The sequence below is a fragment of the Neofelis nebulosa genome, chromosome 17 (assembly GCF_028018385.1).
Source record: "Neofelis nebulosa isolate mNeoNeb1 chromosome 17, mNeoNeb1.pri, whole genome shotgun sequence".
Lineage (NCBI taxonomy): Eukaryota > Metazoa > Chordata > Mammalia > Carnivora > Felidae > Neofelis > Neofelis nebulosa.
The window spans coordinates 33896224-33921593 of record NC_080798.1 but is presented as its reverse complement, the minus strand read 5'-3'; the positions used below and the strand labels follow the sequence as shown (position 1 = coordinate 33921593).

The window sequence follows — 25370 nt, the reverse complement described above, 5'->3', positions numbered from 1 at the left end:
TCTTTTTTTCTTTCTTTCTTTCTTTCTTTCTTTCTTTCTTTCTTTCTTTCTTTCTTTCTTTCTTTTTCTTTCATGTTTAGAGAGAGAGAGTGAGCACTAACAAGGGAGGGGCAGAGAGAGAGAGAGGTGGGCAGAGGATCTGAAGCAGGCTCTGTGCTCACAGCAGAGAGCCTGATGTGGGACTCGAATTCACGAACCATGGGACCTGAGCCAAAGTTGGATACTTAACTGACTGAGTCACCCAGGCGCCCTGACGCTTCTTTCTTTTTCAAGAAAAACTTTTGACTTGCAGGCCAGAAATTGGTCAGGCCCAGGCAAGCTGTCTGAATGCTGGTGGACTCACCTGGCACCAGTGGACCTGATCTATAGTTTTCGTTTTTCTAAAATGTTACATATCAGTTCAAAATTTACAGAAAGTATAACCTTGGAGCATTACAGAGACTTTTACACAAATGAACAAATGAACACATTTGTTACTGTACTTTCAGTTTTTCGGTAGACATCACATCTTTCATTTCATTTATTTACTTGTTTAAAACTTTGAATATAGGTAACACATGATGTTACATTAGTTTCAGGTGTACAACACAGTGATTCAAAATCTCTATACACATTATGCCATTATGGTGTTCTCACCACTGTGACGACTTGTTTTTTGACGAATGTCATCCAGGGGCGTTTATCAGGCGCCAGTTTGAGTTCGAACTCTGCAGAACTGACACAGGTTTGCTCTGTAGGTGGTTCAAGGCCGCTCAATAAATAGTCATGTTAGAGGCAAAGACACTGAATATTGAAGATGGGGTAAAAATGGATGGAGGTTTAGAACAAGGAATTTTTTTAAAAGCCTACCGTAGCACATGTCCAAGCACAGTACACATGTTTAGTTCCTCCCACAATTCTGTGATCCCGGAGTAATAAGGCCCATCTTACGGATGGGGAGAGTAAAGCACTGGAATGTGAAGTGACTTGTCCAAAATTGCACAGCAGATAGATGGTGGGGTGAAGATTCAAACCCCAGCATAAGATGTCCTGGGTTCACCTTGTACTTTACCTGTGCCAGATCTGAAAACAAGCCTTCACCAAAGATTCCTAGTTCCAGTTGTCCTCTGTGCAAATGTATAGAGTACAGTGTGTAAAAGTTCTCAAAAGTATTCTTCTCTCTCTGTAGTTATTCACTTGTTATACATTCAGACTCCGTTATTTCTGTTTCTATTCAGTTTTGCTTGTTTTCTGTTTCAGTTGTTTGAATCTGCGAAACAAATGGTTCAGAACAATTTATACAAATGTACTTAGAAGTCCTATTTCATTCTTCTTTCCTCAGTTCCTACCCCTCCCACAGATGGCTTGATAGTATATTTTAATATCTGGTGGCTAAACTCCCTTCGTTGCCCTTTTTCTTCAGGCTAGTGAAGATTTTTTTTTAATTTATTTTTTTTAATGTTTAGTTTTTAGAGAGGGAGAGAGAGAGCAAGCGTTAGTTGGGGAGGGGCAGAGAGAGAGGGAGACAAAGAATTTGAAGCAGGCTTCAGGCTCTGAGCTGTCAGCACAGAACCCAACGTGGGGCTCAAACTCATGAACGGTGAGCCCATGACCTGAGCTGAAGATGGACACTTAACTGACTGAACCACTCAGGTGTCCCAGGGTAGTGAAGATTTTAAAAACTAGATACCCTCCCTGTAGGTGATGTACTCTCCCAGTGCTCCCAGGAGCAGTACATTTATTAACTTCTTTGTAAACCAGGTGGATGGTGCTTACTAGAAACCATAAAAACATTTGTTACCCTTGATTTCATAATGCTGAAGAAATAGAAACTCCTGCAGAGATACTCATTGCAATATTTTTGGATATTGCACAATATCCAACAGTATGGAACAAAGTTGTTTTTATTGTCTATCTGTAACCACTAAAATGGTGTATTCACAGATTATTCTCTGACATTGGTAAGGCTCTCACAATAAGTGAAATAAAGCAATGTACAAAAATTGTTTTTGCACATTAGGAAGAAGACAAGAAAAAAGCATAAAAATGCTAAGGCATCATTTTTGTTTCGCTTTTCCTATTGATTATAGACTGGCCAATGAGCATATGTTGTTTTTTAATCAAAAAGGTGTTAAAAAAAAACTTAATCTTTTCTACTGTTTAAGAGTCCAAGAGAACAGAAGTATTAAAAATGATACTTGTAGCCTTCAGCATTTTTTTAAATTTTGTGTTGGAAGTATATCATTCTTAATATACAAGGTACTAGACTAATATCACTCCCTTTTACTGGCTAAAATTTTATAACTGACAGGGTTACAATCCAGAGTCTATAAATTATTTTCTAGAAGTCTTAGCGCTATTCTTCAGAGGATTTATTTTTTTCTTTACCTTATAATTTCTTGTGGAAAACATTAGAAAGCTGAATGTAGAATATTTTCTCCAGGGAGGCCAGTTTTTGTTATGTTAACTCCTCGTAAATCAGTTAGACGTAATAGTACTCACCTTTATAAATATTTTTCTTTTCAGCACCTCAAGGACAAGTTTTGGAATTTTATTTTCTACAAGTTCATTTTCATTTTTGGTGTGCTGAATGTCCAAACAGTGGAAGAGGTGGTCATGTGGTGCCTCTGGTTTGCTGGACTTGTATTTCTGCATCTGATGGTTCAGCTCTGCAAGGACCGGTTTGAATATGTGAGTTTTTAGCTATGCTCTTTCCTTGGTTAGTCACAGGTTTGCCAGGTTTGGATTGTGTAAGATGAATGAGCCATAAAGGCCATGTCCCACAGAGGTCTCCAGGCAAGGTTCCTTGATCAGGTAGCCACTGCCTGTTTCTTGAGGGACTTCCTGCAGCAGCCAAGGAATGTAGGAACATGTCTCCTCCCCTACCCAGTAGCATATTATGTTACAGCCCATGTGGGGTCAGTTCACCTACACAAACTGTTTTGATCACAGCTCAAGGAAAGCTTAATATATAAACTGAAAACAAGCAGCTGTCTTCCAGATATTTTCTGTTCTAGTCTCCTTCCATTTTTTTCCTGTAATTCTTGGAGCTTTCCTACTGACTGGTTTATGCTGTTTCTACCCCTGGGCCAGGACTCAATTAGCTCTCTTGGCTTCCTGGGTCCCGGGAGAAGTGAATCCTTCTTTGGGTACAAGATCTGCCTCTCCACTTCAGAGCTGTGCAGGCGAACCCACACTCCTGAGGGCACCCAATCTAATGTCATGGATCCTGGGGAAATTCTCACCTACAGTTTTGCCCCTCGGCTAAACCCACTCCGGGGCCTTATTTGCCCCTGGTCCCTGAGGACCAGGTGGTCCTTGCACCTCTGTGTGAGTTCATCTCAGTCTGAAAGCCGTTAAGGCGTCAAGAACAGGAGTGCCCAACCTCCCTAACTGGTTTGTTATCTCCACCCTCCTGCTCAGAGTCCCAGCCCCAGCCTTTTGTTCCTGGCTGTGGCCTCTCCTTGTATACTATTAACATAGCATTGTGATCTAGGCGCTCTGCACCTGGATTACATTTCTGCTGTCCCAGCCCTAAACACTGTAGGAACCTTCTCCAAGTGAATTTTCAGGAGGAGGGCTCTACAGCAAGATCCAGAAAGAAACACAACAGAACATGATGCAATCTGGAGTGCCGTTGAATGTTGAAAAAGAGAATGATATACCCTTGGAAAATTGCTTGGGGAGGCTTATAATCCCACTGGTAGGAGGATCCTGGAGAATTTGAGATAAAAATATAATGTATATTGTTACTTTCTGTCAATTAAGTGATACAGATCTCTTAAATATCAGCTCATACTCATATTTAGGTTGGTTGAAGAATTTTGACGGTCTGTTAGTGGGATGCTTATGGCCACACAGCTAAGCACAGATTCCTGAGCAAAGACACCAAGATTAACCTTGAGTTTCTCAGTGAAGCTTAACACTGAAGTGAAGAAGAATGAGCTTCCTTCTCCTGTTTTGTACATTTCAGCTCTCCTTTTCCCCCACCACACCCATGAGCAGCCATGGGCGAGTGCTGTCTCTGTTGATCGCGATGCTGCTTTCTTGCTGTGGATTAGCAGTTGTCTGCTGTGTCACAGGCTACACCCACGGGATGCACACACTGGCTTTCATGGCAGCAGAGGTAAGATGTGGATGCAGATTTTTGCTCTGATCATATTCCAGTCTACTTTTCAAGGAAGCGAGAGGATCCTTGTCAGGTTATTTTCACTCATGCAGTGACTGATGGATATTTGGTCTTTTGTTGTTAACAAGCATATTTTGAATTCCTTGCTTTTGTGTTGGATACTGATATTGAAGGGAAAAGTGTTACTTTGTGTAATCTTTGCTACAACGTAATAAAGTAATTATTTTTGCCAACATTTTTATAGTGCCTATTGTATGCTGGGGTTTGCTCTAATACCTTATGTGTATTGACTCATTTTATTATTCCTGTTTATGAATGGGGAAACAGGCATAGAGGGTGCAGTGAACTGTTTAAGGTTCCAGAGCGGGCAGTGGTGACATCCAAGGTGCCATCCTTCCCTAGTAGGAAGGGCATTATTCCCCCTCAGATGTAATGAACACTGATTGGTGGTGATTAAAAAGGAAATACTCTATAATTGGGTTTTTTTAATATAGAACATAAATTATTTATTTACATAATATTTTACAGAATAACATAAATAAGTTCTTTTTTTATTTTGGAAGAATAATCTGAGATACTCATGTATATTTTAAATTTACTTTCTGAATATACCAGCTTTTTTCATTAGAAATAAAAATTTGGGGGGCTCCTGAGTGGTTTAGTTGGTTAAGTGTCTGACTTTTGGTTTTGGCTAGGGTCATGATCTCACAGTTTGTGAGTCTGAGTCCCTCATCGGGCTCTATGCTAACAATGCAGAGCCTGCTTGGGATTCTCCCTCCCTGTCTCTCTGTCCCTACCCTGCTGGTGTGTGCACGCATACTCTCTCTCTCTCTCAAAATAAATAAGCTTTAAAAAAAAAAAAAATGAGAAAAATTTTTTGGATGTCCTTATGTTCATTTGCTATATCTGCTTTTTTCCTCAGGCCAAGGGCAAAATACTTTTATCTTTACCATAATTGGTACTATTAATGAAAAAGAATGAAACAATAGATTGTTAAAGCTAATTAACTAATATCAAAACACTAAGTTTGAACTACTGTTTGGGAATTTGTTAGAATAGGGTTAAAGTTTATTAGAGTACCTGGCTGGGTCAGTTGGTAGAGTGTGTGACTCTTGATTAGGGTTGTGAGTTTGAGCCCCACGTTGGGGGTAGAGTTTACTTTAAAATATAAGTTAATAACTGAACAAATAAAATTTTTTTTTTTGCTTAATAGCATTGATTTCAGAATATAATGTAGTATAAGTAAAATTAGGAAAGGAGCATTTAAGTATTTAGTAAAAACATTTGCAATTCTAGTTGAATAGTTTCTGCATGTGTATATTTCTCTTGAAAATATCTGTTTAAAAGTTTTTTTGCACTGATTTATGTTACTAATTTGCTTTAAATATATTTTATTATAAATCACCATTTGCATGATACTCTGGTTTTCTTGCATTTTTTTTTTTTTTAAGAGAGGGAGTGTGTGTGTGTGTGTGTGTGTGTGTGTGTGTGTGTATGTGTGGAGAGAGAGAGAGAGATAAAATGAGAATCTTAAGCAGGCTCCATGAGCATAGAGCCTGATGCAGGGCTTGATCTTAAAACCATGAGATCATGACCTGAGCCAAAATCAAGAGTCAGACACTTAATGAACTGAGACACCCTTTACTTTTAATATTAGGCCAAACTTTGGAAAAGGTATACTTAAAAATAAAGACATTTAAGTTAGGCCTATTGGATTATACTATAGTACATATTTTTATTTTATTTATTTTTAATTTTTTTAAATGTTTATTTTTGAGAGAGAGAGACAGAACGCGAGTGGGGGATGGGCAGAGAGAGAGGGAGACACAGAATCTGAAGCAGGCTCCAGGCTCCAAGCTGTCAGTACAGAGCCCAACGCGGGGCTCGAACCCATAAACCGTGAGATCATGACCTGAGCTGAAGTCAGATGCTCTACCGACTGAGCCACCCAGGCGTCCTTTATTTTAGTTCATTAGTATTGATTTTTTAAGATAATTTATCATGTTACAGTTTTCATGTTTTAAACTTAATCATATTTTTATATTTATAGTATTTCTCTTTGTAAAATACTTTCTATTTATAAATTGGAAGTTCCAGATCTCAAACAATGTAATAGTTCTATTCTGGCAGTTTAAGAGGACTTTTTTTTTTTTTTTTTTTTTTTTTTTTTTTAATTTTTTTTTTTTTTCAACGTTTATTTTATTTTTTGGGACAGAGAGAGACAGAGCATGAACGGGGGAGGGACAGAGAGAGAGGGAGACACAGAATCGGAAACAGGCTCCAGGCTCTGAGCCATCAGCCCAGAGCCTGACGCGGGGCTCGAACTCACAGACCGTGAGATCGTGACCTGGCTGAAGTCGGACGCTTAACCGACTGCGCCACCCAGGCGCCCCTAAGAGGACTTTTTTAAATATCAATTTCTGTGATACAGAGTTCTACAAAGGGCTTATTTTATTTTTTATTTCCTTCGTTCTTCTGTGTGGGCAAAGGGAGCACACAAAGTGTTATGTCGAGAGCAGGTACTTATCTCAGACTGTGGTACCTAAACTATGCTCGGGTATAGGGTCACCAGGTATTCAGACGCCCTTTGAGGTGACTGATGATGGTGACTTACTGCTGTATAAAATAGAAGTGATCGTCAGACCACTAGCATGAACCTCAGGATTGCAAAAGGGCTCCCCAGGAGATGGACAAGTGTAATTGGTTGTCACCTATTAACAGGAAAAGGCTTAATAAAAGTTGGGTTTCTAGGTCATGAAAGTATTCCGTGGAAATTTGAAGCAGATAAAAAATACTTGGTAAAACTGTAGTTGAAACAGGTAAAAAATAGCTGTGCATGACATCCCCAGTCCTTACTTATCTTGTAACTGGAAGTTTGTACCTTCTGACCACGTTCGTCCAGTTCCCTAAATGTCCCTTGAATAAAGCTGCTTTTTAATTGAACTGAGAAATGCTTGTCTCTTATCTGTTTGTAAAAGTAAGTTTGGCCTGAGCAGTTACAAATTTTACTAAAAAGAAAAAATATACCTTTCTTTATAGTCTCTTCTTGTGACAGTGAGGACCGCTCATGTGATTTTACGGTGAGTAGAAATTTGGGAAGGAGGTGATCGAGGTCTATTCATACTGCTGATTTTAAGATATGACCTGAATGAAATCTATACAAATGTGACTGTACTATATCATGTTTAAGCCAAATTAAATTGTCACAGTAATTACTGAAAAGATTTTTCTCTGTTCATTGCAGATATGTAATTCACCTCTGGGACCTCAACCATGAAGGGACATGGGAAGGAAAAGGAACCTATGTCTATTACACAGATTTTGTAATGGAACTCACTCTCTTGTCCCTGGACCTCATGCATCATATTCACATGTTGGTAAGCTTCCTCAGAAGGAGCTCTAACAGAGAGCAAAGGTTTTTAGAAACAGAAGCCCTGGTTAGTTCATAGCAAATGCACCATTTGTGGATAAAGGATGTAAAGACTATAAAAATAAATGCAGCTGCGCCCCTCTGTGTTTCTGCCACCGGGTCGAAAGCAATGGCGTGCCTCTTCGGCTGGAGCCTGGCCAGAGGAGGGGTTTGCTGTCCCTCTAGGACATTCGGCTAACTCCACTGACTAAGTCACTGAGAATTCTTCTAATATGAAATTAGAAAGTGTGCTACACCCTGTTTCTATGACTTCTATGGAGCAGTTACTTTGTAGGGGATCATGGGAGCTCTTGCAGTGTTAGCTACTTCATGGATTCATAAATTTTCTGTCTTTACAATTAAAAAGAAAGCACCTGTACTTAATTCCTCCTACTTCGTTGTTTACATTTTACTTAGTGTGCAAGAAATTTGAAACTCTGTTTCAATGGTTAACACTTCAGTGATGGTGAGAATCAACATATTTGGTGGGCAGTTGAATTATTATAAGCCTGTTAAAGTTGTATTTAAAAATTACTGGGTTAGACACAGGACATTTCTTTTTCTTTTTCTTGTCTTTTCTTTTCTTTTCTTTTCTTTCCTTTTCTTTTTAGTACTTGTACCATTTTATTTTTTTTAAATACTTATTTTGAGAGAGAGAGAGCATGTGCTGCATGAGTGGGCGAGGGGCACAGAGAATCCCAAGCAGGCTCCACACACTGTCAGCACAGGGAGTCTGACATGGGGCTGGATCTCAGGAACCTCAAGATCATGATCTGAGCTGAAATCAGAGTCGGATGCTTAACCGACAGCCACCCAGGCACCCCAACACAGGACATTTTTTTTTTTTTTTAATGTTTATTTATTTTTGAGAGAGAGAGACACAATACAGGTCGGGGAGGGGCAGAGAGAGGGAGGGAGAGACAGAATCCATAGCAGGCTCCAGGCTCTGAGCCATCAGCACAGATCCCAATGTGGGGCTTAAACCCATGAACCATGAGATCATGACCTAAGCCGAAGTCAGCCCCTCAACCTTCTGAGCCACCTAGGTGCCTTGACACAGAACAGTTCTAAGTCTGATTTTTGAAAGTAACTTTGAAAACATATTAAAAAAAACCACGTATAGTTGTTTAAATCCCCTCGCCCCGAAACAAATACCCAAAGATAACTGTTAATATTTTATTTGTTTTTATATTCAGGTATATCTAGTCATAAATTGAGATCATATTTTAGACATGCAGTTCACTTTTGCTTTATTTTTAGCTAATGTATTTATCTCTATTGTCGGGTGCTAGCCACAGTTCTTTTTTTAAAAATTTTATTTTTTTATTTTGAGACAGAGAGAGAACGTGAGAGCTGTGAGCAGTGGAGGGGTCAAGTGGGGGGCGCAGAGAGAGAAAGAGAGAGTCCTAAGCAGGCTCCGTGTTCAGCATGGAGCCCAACGTGGGGCTTGACCCCACAACCCTGGGATCATGACCTGAGCCGAAATCAAGAGTCGGACACTTAATTGGCTGAGCCACCCAGGTGCCCCTAGCCACAGTTCTTCTAAACCATTTTAATGCCTTCAGTATAAAAATCCCATCATATAGATGTATGATGATTTAACTAACCTTCGTAATGGATGTTTAGATTGTATTCAGTTGTTTCCTATTTTACATCTTTACATAATCTTTTTTATCACATGTTAGTGTTTTTTAAAGTTTATTTATTGTTATTTATTTTGAGTGAGAGAAGGGGAGAGCGAGCGAGCAGGGGAGGGGCAGAGAGAATGGGAAAGAGAGAATTCCAAAGAGGCTCCAAGGTGTCAGCTTGGAGCCCAACACGGGGCTCCATCTTACCAACTGTGAGATCATGACCTGAGCTGAAATCAAGAGTCAGTTGCTTAACTGGCTAAGCCACTCAGGCACCCCACATATGAGTTCTTTTAAGGTAGTTTTATCCTGCCTTTTTCACTTATTTTTCCATGTAATTATTCTTTAAAAAGATTATACATAAAATACAGTATAATGTTAATATATAACTTTATAATAAATGTAATTAGTGGCTATATATTATTACATTATATGAACCCATTTCCCTACTGGACATTTTGCTCATTTCCTGGTTTTATTTTTTATAATTGCATGGATGGACATCTTTGTGCATAAAGCTTTTAAATTTCTGATTAGTACCTGAGAAAAGATAGCTGGTGATAGAATGGCCAGGCCAAAGAGCATGTGCATTGTTTATGGTCGTGAGGTAAATATATGTGCTTGCTTCCCAAAAGATTGTTCTAGTTCAGCTTTTCCAACAGTAAGAGCTTCTGTTGCACACCTTAACCTTCGTCACTAGCAAATTCACATTCATTTTATGGTGTATTCTGTTCTCTTTCCTTCTTGTTCAGTTATTTGGCAACATCTGGTTATCCATGGCCAGCTTGGTCATCTTTATGCAGCTGCGTTACCTATTCCACGAAGTGCAGCGTCGGATCCGGCGACACAAGAACTACTTGCGTGTGGTTGGGAACATGGAAGCCAGGTGAGCGAGCCTGAGCTGATGTTGCCCAAGTGCACTCATTTTAGATCTTTCATAGTAACATATCCCAGGTTACATGAGAACTGCTTTTGTAAGCTATTTACAGAATGGTGAGGAGAATAAGTGGAGGCTCTGGAAGACTGCTGGGTGTGGATCCCCACGTAGTTGCTGTGTGATTTGGGGGCAACTTAATTTAAATCTCTGTGCCTCAGTTGCTTCCTGTCTAGGGGTGATAGCAGAGCCTTCTTTTTGGAACTGTTGGGAGGGATCAGGGGATAATGCAGGTAACATACTTAGAACAGTTATGGGTATGTAGTAGCTACTCAATAAATATCAGGTGGTTCTTACTGTGTCATTATTTTTATCATCACTATTATTAAGCAGAAGCTTCCTTGGGCTTCTGCCCTCTATTTTATGAAGTGGGTCTCACTTATTCCTTACTCATGCGTGTTTATGTACATACACGCTCTTAACCTCACCAGAGGAGGGACTCACTCACCAACCTGAGGGTAAACCAAGCCTGACAATGTGAGATTAATGGGTATCCTTTTTGTGTCCAGGGGAACAGTTTGGCTGTTTGGGGGTTTGCCTAGAATGCTCTCTCAAGTCCTTTTTAGCTAATGTGTTATGTGGAAGGAATTAAGAGGAGCTGTTGTTAAGACAGAGTTAGTTTCTGTGTATAAGTTTCTTGCTTCAGTGGGCTGTGAAGAGAAAGCAGGTGTAATGTTTTTGATGGTCGGGAATGTTTTACGGAACAAGATGTCAGAAGGGGTAACTGGTGTCAGAAGGGCGAAGTTTGTGAAGTGGCACTCTGTGAACGTGTGTGGAATTGACGGAGCTGTCTGCCGGGTGCATTCGTCTCTTATAGGTTTGCGGTTGCAACTCCAGAGGAGCTGGCTGTCAATAATGACGACTGTGCCATCTGCTGGGACTCCATGCAGGCCGCGAGGAAACTGCCCTGTGGACATCTTTTCCACAAGTAGGGACAGGTGTCCTATCCAGGGCATGTGGGTGTTTGTGCTTGGCTCACGACCAGTCCTAGCAGAGAGTGGGGATGTTACCTCAGACTGGTCGTGGAGCGAGTGGTGCGGGCTCTGGGGAGCTTTGGGAGGTTCTCCTCTGTCTCTCAGCCTCTTGCCTACACGGCAGGACTGTTCCCCACTCACAAGTCCGCCATCTTAATTTCTGGGTCTGCTAACTGTCTTCATGCTCCTTGTCAATTTAAGCTCTGAAGTAGAACAGATACGCCTGTTAAGATTTAAAAGAAAGGGATGGGGGTGGGGGAGTCCTTGCTTTCAAACAGCTTCTGTGCTCCCTGGGGTAAGAGAATGTGTATTTTTACATTTTTCGCATGCACAAAAGCAGCACCACAACAACACGCCAGCAAAGTGGGCTGAGTTGGGGACTGGACCAGAACTACCGAACAGTCCAGAAGAGCTGTGAGTGTATTTTCAGGGATAACAACACAGGATCTTCAGAAAATCCTTAGATTGCACCAGTTCTATGTGGGGACAGGTTTGTTCCTCTCCCAGGGAGTGATCATTTTTGCATATTGGGAAAGTTTTCATCTTTATATCTTTAACCTTCCTTATTTTAGATTACCAAATTGTTTCTCTTTTCTTTTTTTAATATTGGAAGGGGTTTGGAGCTGGAGTATCAGTAACTGAACACATTTATTGATAGAATTTTTTGTGTGCTGGGTGCTGTGTTGGGGTCTGGGAGTGAAACAGCACAGACATGATCTCTGCTTTCATGCAGCTTACAGCCTAATGGAGGAGACGAACATGAATTAAGCAGGCACGTTTCTGAATGTATAATTATAAATCGAGCTAAGTGCTCTAAGGGGAAGGAACATCGTTCTTTAGAGCTTGTAGCAAAGGAATCTGACTCAAGCCTGGATGAAGTGACTCTTGGTGATGAGTAGGAGTTGAGTCAGCAAAAGGAGAGAGATCCTCTAGACAGGGCAGGATGAGGTGTGTGGAAGGAATGGGAAGAGATTCTATATGCCCGGGGCTTAGATCATAAGGAGTGGCATTTGCTGATGCAGCAGAAGCAGGCAGAAGCTAGACCCTGCAGGGGCTTGAGGGCCAGTGGAAGGAGGGGCGAAGTCATCGAAGGGCTTTAGGAGGGGTTGGGGATCAGATTTGCAGCCTAAGAAAATCAGGAGGACTAGTTAGTAATGGCCGCGGTGGTTCGGGTGTGTTTTGAGAGTAGCTTGGGCCACAGCGGTGGAAAAGGGTTGGGGAGCAGTGGACAGATCCATCGGATTGGCCCTGAGAAAGGAATAGAAGACTGGTCAGGGATTCTCCTGGTTTTGTGGCTGTGCGGCTACACGTCTAGTGCTGCTGTCAGTTGAGATTGGGAGACCTGAGAATCCACACTCGTTTCTTCAAAGTTGCTGGGAGACAGTTGGGAAGAAGAACTCCAAGAGTGTACGTCGGTCTAGAAGAAACGTAAAGCACAAGATTAGGTTAAGTTTCGGATTTACTTTTTTGATTAGGGCAAAATTCATACAGCATACAGTTAACCATCGTAAAGTGTGCAGTTCAGTGGCATTTAGTGCATTTCACCATGTTGTGCAACTGTCACTTCTTTCTAGTCTCACAACTTTTTCATCATCACAGAATAACACTCCATACTCGCTAAAGTAATCACTGGCCATTTCTCCTTTCTCCATTACCGGGCAGCCACTCATGTGCTTTCTGTGGATTTGCCTAGTATGGACAGTTCATAGGAAAGGAATCCTACGTTTTGTGACTGGCTTCCTTCACTGCGTAGAATGGTTTCAAATCCCAAGTTGCAGCAAATACCAGCACTTCATTCCCTTTTTTATGGCTGAATTTAAAAAATGATAATTTTATAATAATTAACAACTTACCCATTCACCTATTGTTGGGCTTTTGGGCTATTTCTACCGCTTGGCTGTTGCAGATGATGCTGTGATCAAATTTTTAAACAAGTATCTGAGTACCTGTTTTTAATCCTTTGGGGTATACACCTAAGAGTGCAATTCCTGGGTCATATGTATTTCTGTTTTTAACTTCTTGAAGAACCACCAAACTGTTCTCTACAGCAGCCACACCATTTTATATCCCGCTGACAATGTGTGAGAGTTCTAATTTCTTCACGCTTTGTATTTCACATTTATTTATTTTTCTATTTTATAGCTATCCTAGTGGGAAGTGGTATTTCATTGGGATTTTGATTTGCACTTCCTTAATGACCATTGATGTTAAACAACGTGCTTGTTGGCTATTTGTGTATCTTCTTTGGAAAATGTCTGTTCAAGTCCTCGGCCCATTTTTGAATTGGGTTGTTTGCCTTTTTGTTGATAAGTTGTAAGGGTTCTTTATAAATTCTGGATACTAAGCTTTCATCAGATATTATGATTTGCAAATATCTTCTCTCATTCTGTAGCTTTTCTTTTCAGGTTCTTGACAACGTCCTTTGATGCACACAGATTTTTCATTATCATGAATTCCAATGTACCTATTTTTTCTTTGGTTGCTGATACTTTTATTTTTCTCAACTTTTTTTTTTTTTTTTTTTTTTTTTAAATTTATTTTTGGGACAGAGAGAGAGACAGAGCATGAACGGGGGAGGGGCAGAGAGAGAGGGAGACACAGAATCGGAAACAGGCTCCAGGCTCCGAGCCATCAGCCCAGAGCCTGACGCGGGGCTCGAACTCACGGACCGCGAGATCCTGACCTGGCTGAAGTCGGACGCTTAACCGACTGCGCCACCCAGGCGCCCCTGATACTTTTAGTGTCAAGTCTAAGAATCCAGTGCCAAATCCGAGGTCATGAAGATTTACCCCTGTGTTTTCTTCTAGTAGTTTTATGGTGTTAGCTCTTATATTTAGGTCATTGATCCATTTTCAATTAGTTAAAAAAAAATTTTTTTTTTAATGTTTATTCATCTTTGAGAGAGAGAGAGAGACAGAATGTGAGCGGGTAAGGGGCAGAGGGACAGGGAGACACAGAATGTGAAGCAGGCTCCAGGCTCTGAGCTGTCAGCACAGAGCCTGATACGGGGCTTGAAACCACAAACCATGAGATCATGACCTGAGCCAAAGTCAGACGCTTAACTGACTAAGCCACCCCGGCACCCCTTTTTTGAGTTAATTTTTGTACACGAAGTGAGGAAGGGATCTGACTTCATTATTTTGCATGTGGTTGTCCTGTAGTCTCAATACCATTTGTTGAATCTTGTTTTTATTGAATGGTCTTGGGACTCCTGTGGAAATCAGTTGGCCATAGATGTTTGGGTTTATTTCTGGACTCTCAATTCCAATGGCCTGCATGCCTGTCTTTATTTTAGTACTATGCTGTTTTGATTACTGTGAATTTGTAGTATGTTTTGAAACTGGGAAATGGTGAGTCCTCCAACTTTTTCTTATTTCATATTGTTTTGGCCGTTTGGGGCCCCTTGCAATTCTGTATGAATTTGAGAATCCATGTTTCCATTTCTGCACAAAATGCCATTGGAATTTAATAGGGATTGTTTTGAATCTGTAGATCACTTTGGGGAGTATTACTGTTATAAGAATATTAGGTGTTCCAAACCATGAACATTAATGTCTTTCCTTTTATTTAGGTATTCTTTAATTTCTTTCAGCAATCCTTTGTAGTTTTTAGGGTCAAGTCTTTCATCTCCTTGGTTAAATTTATTCCTAGGTATTTTATGCTTTTGGATACTGCTGGAAATGGAATTGTTTTCTTTTTTTTAAAATTTTTTAAAATATTTATTTTTGACAGAGAGAGAGAGCGAGACAGAGCATGAGCGGGGGAGGGGCAGAGAGAGAGAGGGAGACACAGAATCCGAAGCAGGCTCCAGGCTCTGAGCTGTCAGCACAGAGCCTGATGCGGGGCTCGAACTCACAGACCATGGGATCATGACCTGAGCTGAAGTCAGACGCTCCGCTGACTGAGCCACCCAGGCGCCCCTGGAATTGTTTTCTTAATTTCCTGTTTGGATTATTTATTTCTGCTGTATAGAAGCATAACTGATTTTTACATGTTGCTCTTATAACTGTGCAACTTCCTGAATTCGATGATTAGCTCTTTTGTAGTGTGTGTGTGTGTGTGTGTGTGTGTGTGTGTGTTGTTTTGGATTTTCTATAATAGGATCATATCATCTGTGAATAGAGCTGGTTTTACTTACTTTTTTTTATTATTTAGAAGTCTTTATTTCTTTTTCTTGCCTAATTGCTCTGGCTAGGACTTGCTGTACAATATTGAATAGTAGTGGTGAAAACAGGCATCCTTATCTTGTTCCTGAGCTTGGAGGAAAAGCTTTTCATCTTTCAGTATTGAGTGTGATATTACCTGTGGGGTTTCATGAATGTCTTTTATCATGTTAAGGGTGTCCTCTTCTGTTCCTAGTTTGCTGAGTATTTTTATCTTGAAAGAGTGGTTAGTTTTGGTAAGTGATTTTTCTGCCTCTATTGAGATTATCGTATGATTTTTTTTTCTATTGTTCTAGTGTATGTTATGCTGATTCATTTTCTTATGTTCAACTACACTTGCATTCCTAGGATAAATCCCTCTTGTTCATGGTATGTAATCTTTTTAAATGTACTGTTGGTTTTGGTTCACTGGTATTTTGTTGAGGATTTTTGCGTCTGTATTCATAAGAGATACTCTTGTGGTGTCTTTGTCTGGTTTTGGCATCAGGGTAATGCTGGCCTCATAGTGTGTGATAGGAAGTTTTTCTCTCTTGTATTTTGGAAGATTTTGAATAGGATTGGGGTTCATTCTTGACGTATTTGGTAGAGTTCACCAGTGAAGCCGTCTGGTCCTGGGTTTTTCCTTTCTGGGAGATTTTTTTTTAAATTTTTTTTTTTTTTTTTCAACGTTTATTTATTTTTGGGACAGAGAGAGACAGAGCATGAACGGGGGAGGGACAGAGAGAGAGGGAGACACAGAATCGGAAACAGGCTCCAGGCTCTGAGCCATCAGCCCAGAGCCTGACGCGGGGCTCGAACTCACGGACCGTGAGATCGTGACCTGGCTGAAGTCGGACGCTTAACCGACTGCGCCACCCAGGCGCCCCTCTGGGAGATTTTTTGACTGAGTCAAGTCTCTTTACTTGTTTAAGTCTGTTGCAATTTTCTATTTCTTCTTGAGTCGTTTTAGGTAATTTCTTTGTTGGTAGGAATTTGCCCATTTTATCTATATTCTCTAATTTGTTAGATTATAGTTATTTCTAGTATTCTGTTATAATCCTTACCATTTCTATAAGGTTGGTAATAATGTTCCTACTTTCATTTCTTTTTTTTCACACTTTCATTTTTTATTTTAATTATTTGCATCTTTTCTTAGTCCTGCTAAGAATTGTCAGTTTTGTTGATTCTTTTTTTTTTTTTTTTTTTAAGAACCAGCTTTTGGTTTCATTGATTATTCCATTGTTTTTCTGTTCTCTATTTTCAGTTACCTATGCTCTAATCTTTATTATTGCCTTCCTTCTTCTGGCTGTGGGTTTCTTTGCTCCTTTTCTAGTTCCATAAGACACAAAGTTAGGCTGTAGATTTGAAATCTTTTTTCTTTTTGTGCATTTTTAGCTATAAAATTTGCCTCCGAGGCATTGCTTTTGCTACATCCCATAAGTTTTGGTATGTTGTGTTTTCTATTTCATTTGTCTCAGTATTTTCTAACTGCACAAGGGTTAATTTTTAAGACACTCATCTGTCTTGGTTGAGTGAACAACACATTAATAGGACCTCTTGGTTTGCCCTACTTTGTAGCTTTGGTTAATAGAATGGGAGTGGGATTGTGGAATGATAAGTTGTTTCATGCTGGTCTCAGCCTATCGATAATCAGTATTGGGGCTGCCCTGGCCCTTGTGGTTCTTATTATAATAGCAAGACACCCTTAGCAATAACCATCAGGAAACTTTGGGGAAAAAAGATTTGTAGGTACAGGTCTTAGAAAGCACATAGCACACCTGGGGCCACACAGGTTGTGGGTAGGATGAAAGTGTGGGGCTGGGGTTCTGCTTTTATTAGGGTGGAGGGTGGAGGCCTAGGGCTTCATGGGCTCACTCTTTCTTGGTGAATTTAAAAAATAAGAATATGAGTTTAAAGCACAGAAAGAGAAGACGCAACCTGTCCACTTGATCAGTGTTCAAAATCAACCAAGATCCCTAAAACAAATTGGGGGGAGGGGAGGGGCTGGCTCTTTATTTAGTCATGTGGCTGGCATTGTGTGTATTCGAGATAGTCATCTTTGAAGTGAAGGCCTAGGCTGTCAAAACTTAAAGCAGGCACTTGCACTGCAAAAAGAAAAGCCGGCTGTCCGGGCTTAACACTACACTAACCAAGGGCAGATTCGTTTTAATCTGTGATAAAACTAAATGTCTAGGTTCTAGCAGATTATATAGCTAGATAATTTGTTTTGATAGAATAGGTCTTTGCAAGATTTCATTCAGAGTCTGACAAATATTCTGTCACATTGAAGTATCAAACTTAGATGGAGGAGAAATACTCTTTCAATAGAGTATTATTATAGTTATAGAAAAAAATACGTGTTTTTTTCTGAAGTTTGGTTTCTTTAGCTGTGAAAGTCTAGCCTTTTATTTTTAAGGCAACTGTGTCTAGTCCTCACCTTGGAGTTTTCAGGCTGTTATATTTAATGTGGGAGGTTTTTGCAGAATATGAAATTAGGTTTGCTTATGAAAAGTGTGTCACAATGTGGCATTATTGGAGGGTGCCCAGGATCTTAACATACTTTTGTAGTCCCACACAAGGCTCATTTTACTGGTGGTGTGATTTAAGGGTGTTCATTAGGGAAGTGGACTTGTGTTAATTACTTATCTACTTATTTACTTATGAGAAAAGGAAACAAACTTTTAAAATATATAATCATTTATCTGGTTGACTTAAATGATCACAAACAAGTCCTTTATATATAGGTGATGTTTATTTCAGGTGTGATAATGTTGGCCGTACACACTCTTTATTTTGTCACATTACAATTGTCATAAGCTCTTCTGGAGCAGAGATAGTAAGAAATAGCTCCATCTTGGCCTCAGGGAGAATTTTGATACGTAAGTACTGATAGGTTGCCAGAGGCTCAGGGGATCATCACATTAAGGTGAGGCTCTCCTTCATAAATGTACCCATGTCCGCAGATACTAAAAATGACACCAAGGAAGTGAGCACTTTTTATTCAGTCCCTCCTTGAACTCTTAGAAGAAAGATAATGTGTTATGGGATGGGGAGCCTTCTTGAAATCTTAGAAGAAAGGTAATATATTGTTATAAGATAGGAAGAAACCTTAGAGATGACATCATCCAACCTTCTTGGTTTTGTTAATATACTTCCCGTTAATGACGGCACAAGTAGTTATCCCATCTGGAATAATTAGGGCATTGTCATCTTCTGAGAGAGGGGGCAGAAGAAGCTTCCAGCCTCGTTGGGAGACCAGAGTATGAATAGCAGAGGGCTGGAGAAGCTGAGGTGGCAGGTGTAAGGGAGGGGTTGTAGGTAAGTGAGAGGAGGACGGGAGTAAGGACTTGAGGGGTTGTGACGCTAGATGAGAAAGTGGTGGCATTGTGGATGGGTGCTCTCAGCAAATAATGGTCTTAGGAGTGAACTGGAAGGAGAAGAGCTTTAGTTAGAATGAGATCTTTGGAGTCAAAAGTTTGAAGAGAAGGCCAAGATTGTGACTGTGTTAGTGAGTGGCTAAAGCAGAGTGAGAACAGATTACTGCAGTAGAAGATTCAAAGACATAAGAGGCTAGAGTGTTGGGTGATTCAGCCTCGTGGATTTTGAAGTAGACAATGGAGTTGGAAGGGAAGATGACGGGCCATGTGGTAGAGTCTTACTGCAGACAGGTCATGACCAGGAGCTCGGTAGGTGACCACATATGTTGATGGATTAATGTTCACAGCAGAACACACTGGAGGTGTATGAGTAAAGAGGTAATGTCAATAGACGTTTCTCAACATTTAAATCTCACTATTGGTAAATAGAAGCTAAAGTTGCAACACATTTGGTACATTTGGAGTACTTCTGGTGAATTCTTACAAAAAATACTAAGGATATCTATCTTATTTTGGACTTTCCCATAGCTCCTGCCTTCGTTCCTGGCTAGAACAAGACACCTCCTGCCCAACATGCAGAATGTCTCTTAATATCGCTGACAATAACCGGGTCCGGGAGGACCATCAAGGAGAGAACTTGGATGAGAATTTGGTTCCTGTAGCAGCCGCCGAAGGCCGCCCTCGCTTAAACCAACACAATCACTTCTTCCACTTTGATGGTTAGTTTCAACCTCTAAACCCATACCCACGGAGTTCTCCCCTAAGGGGATGCTGGTTAAATTGCCCTGCCTAGGCCAATTTAATAGAAATATTTCCATCTCAGTTGAAAGTGTTCAGTAGGCATGGATAGCACTGGAGAGTTACTCTGTGCCAGGCATTTGCTGGATTCTGTGTGAATATGGGGGCAGGGAGGAGGGGGAGAAAGAGGAGGAATGAATATTGACTCAGCCAGGCCTGTGAGGACCACGCTTAATGATAGTTAACCATTGCTAATAATTTATTACATCAGTGTAGTACTTATGCAGGAGCATTGAGTAGACTTTCCAGTGAGTACCAGAAGCAGAATCAGAGCTAGAGCCTTTTCCTTGTCCATAAAATATGAATATTCTGCCCCTTACAGTTTTGCAAGGAGTTGTAGTAAAAACCCTACTTAAAATTCTGAAGCCATGGGCTGCACACCAGGGGCTGGTTGATCATCCTTCTTTAATTCATATTGCAGTGAGCTGTTGTGGATTCTTATCACTTCTAATACCACTGAGTTCCATGAATTAATATTTGTTACCATGAAATAGGTATCCTTGGGATTTTGTTAGGAGGAGTGTTCTTTTTTTTTTAAATATAATTTATTGTCAAATTGGTTTCCATACAACACCCAGTGCTTATCCCAATAAGTGCCCTCCTCCATGCCCATCACCCACTTTCCCCTCTCTCCCACCCCCCATCAACCCTTAGTTTGTTCTCTGTATTTAAGAGTCTCTTATGGCTTGCCTTCCTCCCTCTCTGTTTGTGACTATTTTTTCCCCTTCCCCTCCCCCATGGTCTTCTGTTAAGATTCTCAAGATCCACATATGAGTGAAAACATACGGTATCTTTCTCTGACTGACTTATTTCACTTAGCATAATACCCTCCAGTTCCATCCACGTGGCTGCAAATGGCCAGATTTCATTCTTTCTCATTGCCACGTAGTATCGCATTGTATATATAAACTACATCTTCTTTATCTGTTCATCAGTTGATGGACATTTAACCTCTTTCCATAATTTGGCTATTGTTGAAAGTGCTGCTGTAAACATTGGGGTACTTGTGTCCCTGTGCGTCATCACAGGAGGAGTGCTGTTTTGATCTGATTTGAGTTGCCAGGGGGTGGAGCATTATGGGAGCCATGGTGTGTTGATGAGACCCCTCATAGGAGGATGAAGGGCAGTAGAGTGGTCTCTGAGACTAGGAGGTGAGGCCGCGTGGCTGGCTGGGCCACAGGTGCCGGAGGGCTGAGAGGCAGCTGCTTTGTTGGCTATCGATTAAGGCCTCTACCAGGTAAGACTTTGGAAATACGCCAGCAGATCTTGCACGTGGGGCCCAGCTGTATAATCCGTTACCTTATGAATTTGTACTAAAAACTTAGTCAAAATAGAAAAGTCAACTTTGTTTCTCCCTGGGAAGTACGTGAAGTAAGAACCTAGTTTTTTAACAGGCACATTTTGTTGGGCGGGACCTTGAGACAGCCGTTGAACTTGTTTTTATATTCCATGCCTCGGTGCTTCTTTGTGAAGGAAAGCAAAATAACTCCTAAACAGGTAGCTTGATTAACCAATACTTGGAGCTTTAGCTTAGGGTCCCCCCTTTTCTTGGGGAAATGGCAGAAGCCGCCGACTTCTTGGCTCCACACACAAGCCTGTGTTGTCGAACTCTTTGAAAAGAATTTCGAATCGAATCAGAAAACCAAGGTCTTTAAATCAGATGATGCGGTAGAAAATACCTTATGAAAATAATTGTGAAAATGATGTCTCCACGTGAGTGGTATTTGTGTACGGCGTGACAGGAGCACAAGCCCCTCTCACGTAGCAGCTGTAGAGCCTTAAAGCCTTCCTTCTGTGCCAGGTGGAGAACAGATTGACCTGTGGATCCAGGGCGTCTGGAAAGCAGGAGGGCCTAGTGGTGAAGGATTCTGGAACCTGACTGTCTGGTTGCAAATCCACCATAATTGTGTGATGTTGGGCAAGTTACCTGACTTCTGAGTGCCCTCAGGACAAAAGACCATGAGAACTGAGTTTTCTCTGAGAAGAGTGGAACGGGTATAAAAGTAGCGATGATTCAATGAGCTGATCTGTGTGCAACCCTTGGTACAAAAGGCCTGGCACACAGTAAGCCGTCAGTGGAACGAGCTGGGGTCCCCGAGCGGCTGACGCCATACTGGACCACACAGGGTACAAGATCTCTAACTTGTGCTGGGTTCTCTTTGTCTTAGGGTCCCGGATCGCAAGTTGGCTGCCGAGTTTCTCTGTCGAGGTGATGCATACCACCAACATCCTAGGAATTACACAGGCGAGCAACTCCCAGCTGAATGCGATGGTAAGGACCGCCGTGCTTCTGGGTGGTTGGTGATCAGGGAGGGGCCGGACGCTGTGCACTGTGTGCTTCACTCTGGCCAAATAGCAGGATTTTCAGGGGCATGTGACGTAGTAGCTGGGACAACTTCAGTTCATGTGTTTTCAAATTTGAAACTGCTTTGGAAACCAGCTTCCATTTTAGATGTGCGGCAGATCATCTGTCTGTTTCTGAGCACCGCCAGGTTCGCTCTGTTGTGATCTAGGCCAATCTTGGGATGCTCCTTGATGCTAACCAAAAATATTTAGAGACTTAGTGACTGGAGAGAATGATGGGCCTTTTATTAAAAGTTGTATGACACCTGCTAAATGTGTTTTCCTGACCCTGTCCCCTTCCCTCCCCCCAAATAAGTAAATACACGTGCTTACGCATGCACACACACACACACATCTGTGGGTATGCACATGTGTCTATATACCTTGAGATATGGAGGCACACATACTGTTAGCTCAAGGATACTGTTCAATACTGTTCAAATATTCTTTGTGTTTCTCTAAAGCTTTGTCATATGGCGGGTATTTTTGTTTTAGAGAAACATGTGTCGTTATCACTGCAATTTAGTGTTCATTGTGATGATGAATGCAGGACTCTTAAAATGCTAACTGCCTTAGTCCTACTTAGATAGCGCTGCTGGCTGACCTGGGTAAGCCTGGTCAGTACTTCAGAGAGGCACTGGTTCATTTGTTCATTCATTCCTTTATCTTCATGTATTTACTTGACAAATCTGTACTGAAAGCCCACTCCTGCGACAGGCATGATGCACTGTAAACGGTTGCATAGCACCTGCCAGGCAAACCGGGTAGATGTGGGCCCCACTCCCAGGAAGTGTAGATTTTAGCCGGGGAGACTGGTTATAAACACAACAAGATCATTGCTGATGGCAGTGAGTGCTCTGAGGGCAGTAAGGCCGGCAATGCGGCAGAGGTGGAGGTAAGAGCTATTTTAGCGGAGGTGTCTGAGTAGTTCTTTCTGAGGGGCTGATACTTGATCTGAGACAAGAAGGACGAGAAAGAGGCAGTTGGGAGAAAAAGAGGCAGCGGAACCTATGGGTTCAAAGGTCATGAGGTGAGAAAGCCCTCAAAGGTCATGAGGTGAGAAAGCCCTGGGGGCAGAGCGGTCACTGTGGTTGGAGCCTAGTGAGTCAGAGACCAAGATTGTGATGCATGCTGATTTTGCAGAGCCGGGTCATGGCAGGGGTTAGTAGGCCACAGCTCGGTGTAGATCTTATTGTGAAAGTATTAGAAGGTTGTTCAAGGCCTTTTTCTTCCCACAGGGGACTGACAGGACATTTAACAGAATGATTTGCTTCTGAGAGACTGGGTTATAGAGGGGCAGGGATGGAAGCAGCGAGCCCAGTTAGGGGGCTGTGCAATAATGCAGGTGAAAAAGATAGTGGTTTGGACCAGGGTGTTGGTAGTAAGAATGAAAAGAAGGGGCGGCTTGAAGACACTTTGGGATGATGCGCCGACAGGACTGGACGACACTTTGCTTTGGGTGAGCAGATGATGGGCCCGCGTACCGAGATGGGCGGAAGCAGGACTGAGGACGGGGCTTCGGCCTTCCTTCCGGCCAGAGGTGAGCCATCCGCATGGAGATGCCACGTAGGCATCTGGACCTCGCCGAAGAGGTCAGGCTGGAGCTGAACACTTGGGAGTTCTCGGTCTGTAGGTGCTCCTCGAGGCGGGGAGCAGGTCTCTTCCTGGGAGAGGATGCGGCTCACGACGAGGAGAGGACTCCGGGCCGAGGGCTGGCAGAGATGGAGGGGCCACATGGTGACCTAGGAGGAGGGAGACCGGGAGAAGGTGCAAGGCGAGCACGTGGGGATTCTTAGAAGGTGAGGTCGGAGGAGGACGTGTTGGATTCGGCAGAATGGAGGCGGTTGGTTAACTGCAGAGGAACAGGCGGCTTCCGTGGCCTGAGGGATGGGATCTTCCCGGTAGATTGGGAAATGAGTGGGCACTGAAGAAACAGACCGGGGCTGGCAGCGTGTGGTAAAAGTGGGCGGAGCGGTAGAAATGGTAGCTCGCGAGGATTATAGTGTCAGGGGAGCTTTTGGCTTTTTTAAGATTTCTTTTTTGAAGGTTTTTGAGCAGGTCCTTTCTGCACAAGTTCCAGAAGCTCTAGAGGAGGATGCAGGGAAGTCATGCTCTCTCATCCTTTGGTCCATCCACCCAGTCCCCGGCCCAGGAACAGCTGCGGAATCACAGTTTGTCTCTCTGAGCCTGGCTTATTTCACTTGCCACAGCGTCCTCCGAGTTCATCCGTGTTGTAGCAGGGGTCAGAGTTTCTTCTTAGGCCAAGTGGTGTTCCGTCGTGTGGACACGTTGCTTACGCGACTCTCCGCCGACGGCCGCTTGGATTGCTTCCGCCTTTGGGCTTTTGTGCATCATGCTGCGATGGGCATGGCTGTACGAGTTCTGTTCTCTGGTCTCACTTCTTTTGAGTACCTGTGGGTCTTCTGTAAAGATAGATGTGGAAGCATGCTTGGGGTGCAAATGGGAATGATCACTAGAGAGGGAGAGATGGAAAGTGCGGTGCACACAGGGAAGTAAAGATGGAAGAGGAAGACCGGAAGCTGGAGGGTGGGGTCAGGAGAGAGGCATTCGCCTCTGTTAGGAGGGCGGACGGAGGCAGCTCCAGCGCTTCGTTGAGACGTGGTTTAAGTAGAAGGCCTGGCTCATGATAACCAAGAGGCAGAAGCAGCCTGAGTGTCTGCCAGGTGAATGGATGAATGGATTCCAGAAGTGTGGTACGTGCATACAGTGGAATATTAGCCAGCCTTAGAAAAGCAGGAAATCTCATCACGTGCCCCAACGTGAATGAACCTCCGGGACGTTACACTAAATGAAATAAGACCATCACAGAAAGGCAAACCCTGCAGGATTCCACTCAGATGAGGTCTCTAAATTAGTCTCACTCTTAGAAACAGAAATTAGAATGGGGGTTGCCAAGGACCAGTGGGGAGGGCGATGGGGAGTTGCTCCTCAGGGTTTCAGTTTTGCAAGATGGCAGAGTTCTAGAATCTGTCGCACGGTCATGTGCATATGGTTCGCCCTACCGTACACTGAAAAATGGTTAGGATGGTTATATGTTTTTGACCATAGTAATAACAGAAAAAGTCCTGGGTTCCTGCTGCTTCTTGCTTCCTCAGGGAAGTGCTCGGCCACATCAGCAGAGTGTGTGAGTGACGACCTAATGGACACAGATGGTCTGCAGTGTGGCGGCCTAATGCGGCCACCCACCGGCTTGTGTCAGGCTCTGTGTGTGGACTTTGGGGTCTGGCAGCTGTTGAAGTCCTGCAGGTGGATCACCTCGCCTGCTCCCTAAAAAAGCCAGAATCACGGGCACGTAACCCTCTAGGAATAAGAATTATTCTTGGAGTTGGTGTGTTTAGCAGTCTCTGATAGTCCCCGGTTGGTCTTTCTCTAGCTCCCTGATGGATTGGAATAGCCTATTCTTAACATAATTAGTTTACTAGAACATACCTTTTTTATAAAGATCCAATATTTAATTCACTGGATTTTCTGGAAGAAAAGCTTTGGTCTGGTAAAATGAATCTCAGGGAAATGAGGGGGAAGCTGTTGAAGAATGGAGAAGAATGTTACCTGATTGTCTGGGTTTTTATGGACTCTTCTTCACTTAGTGTTCATTTGACCCTGGGGCGGGGGGAATGACCAGCTCCCGTTCATAGA

At 42.3% G+C, this 25370-nt stretch overlaps 1 protein-coding gene across 1 annotated transcript in view; it reads left to right on the top strand.

Annotated features, from left to right (window-relative positions):
* Positions 1-25370, top strand: part of AMFR (autocrine motility factor receptor) — a 45050-nt gene that overhangs the window by 11051 nt on the left and 8629 nt on the right. The window contains exons 3-10 of the mRNA XM_058706790.1: positions 2506-2670; positions 3953-4105; positions 7148-7188; positions 7353-7485; positions 9898-10031; positions 10897-11007; positions 19101-19291; positions 21539-21642. Of these exons, the coding sequence (XP_058562773.1) occupies positions 2506-2670; positions 3953-4105; positions 7148-7188; positions 7353-7485; positions 9898-10031; positions 10897-11007; positions 19101-19291; positions 21539-21642 (1032 nt within the window). The remainder of the gene's footprint in view (positions 1-2505; positions 2671-3952; positions 4106-7147; positions 7189-7352; positions 7486-9897; positions 10032-10896; positions 11008-19100; positions 19292-21538; positions 21643-25370) is intronic.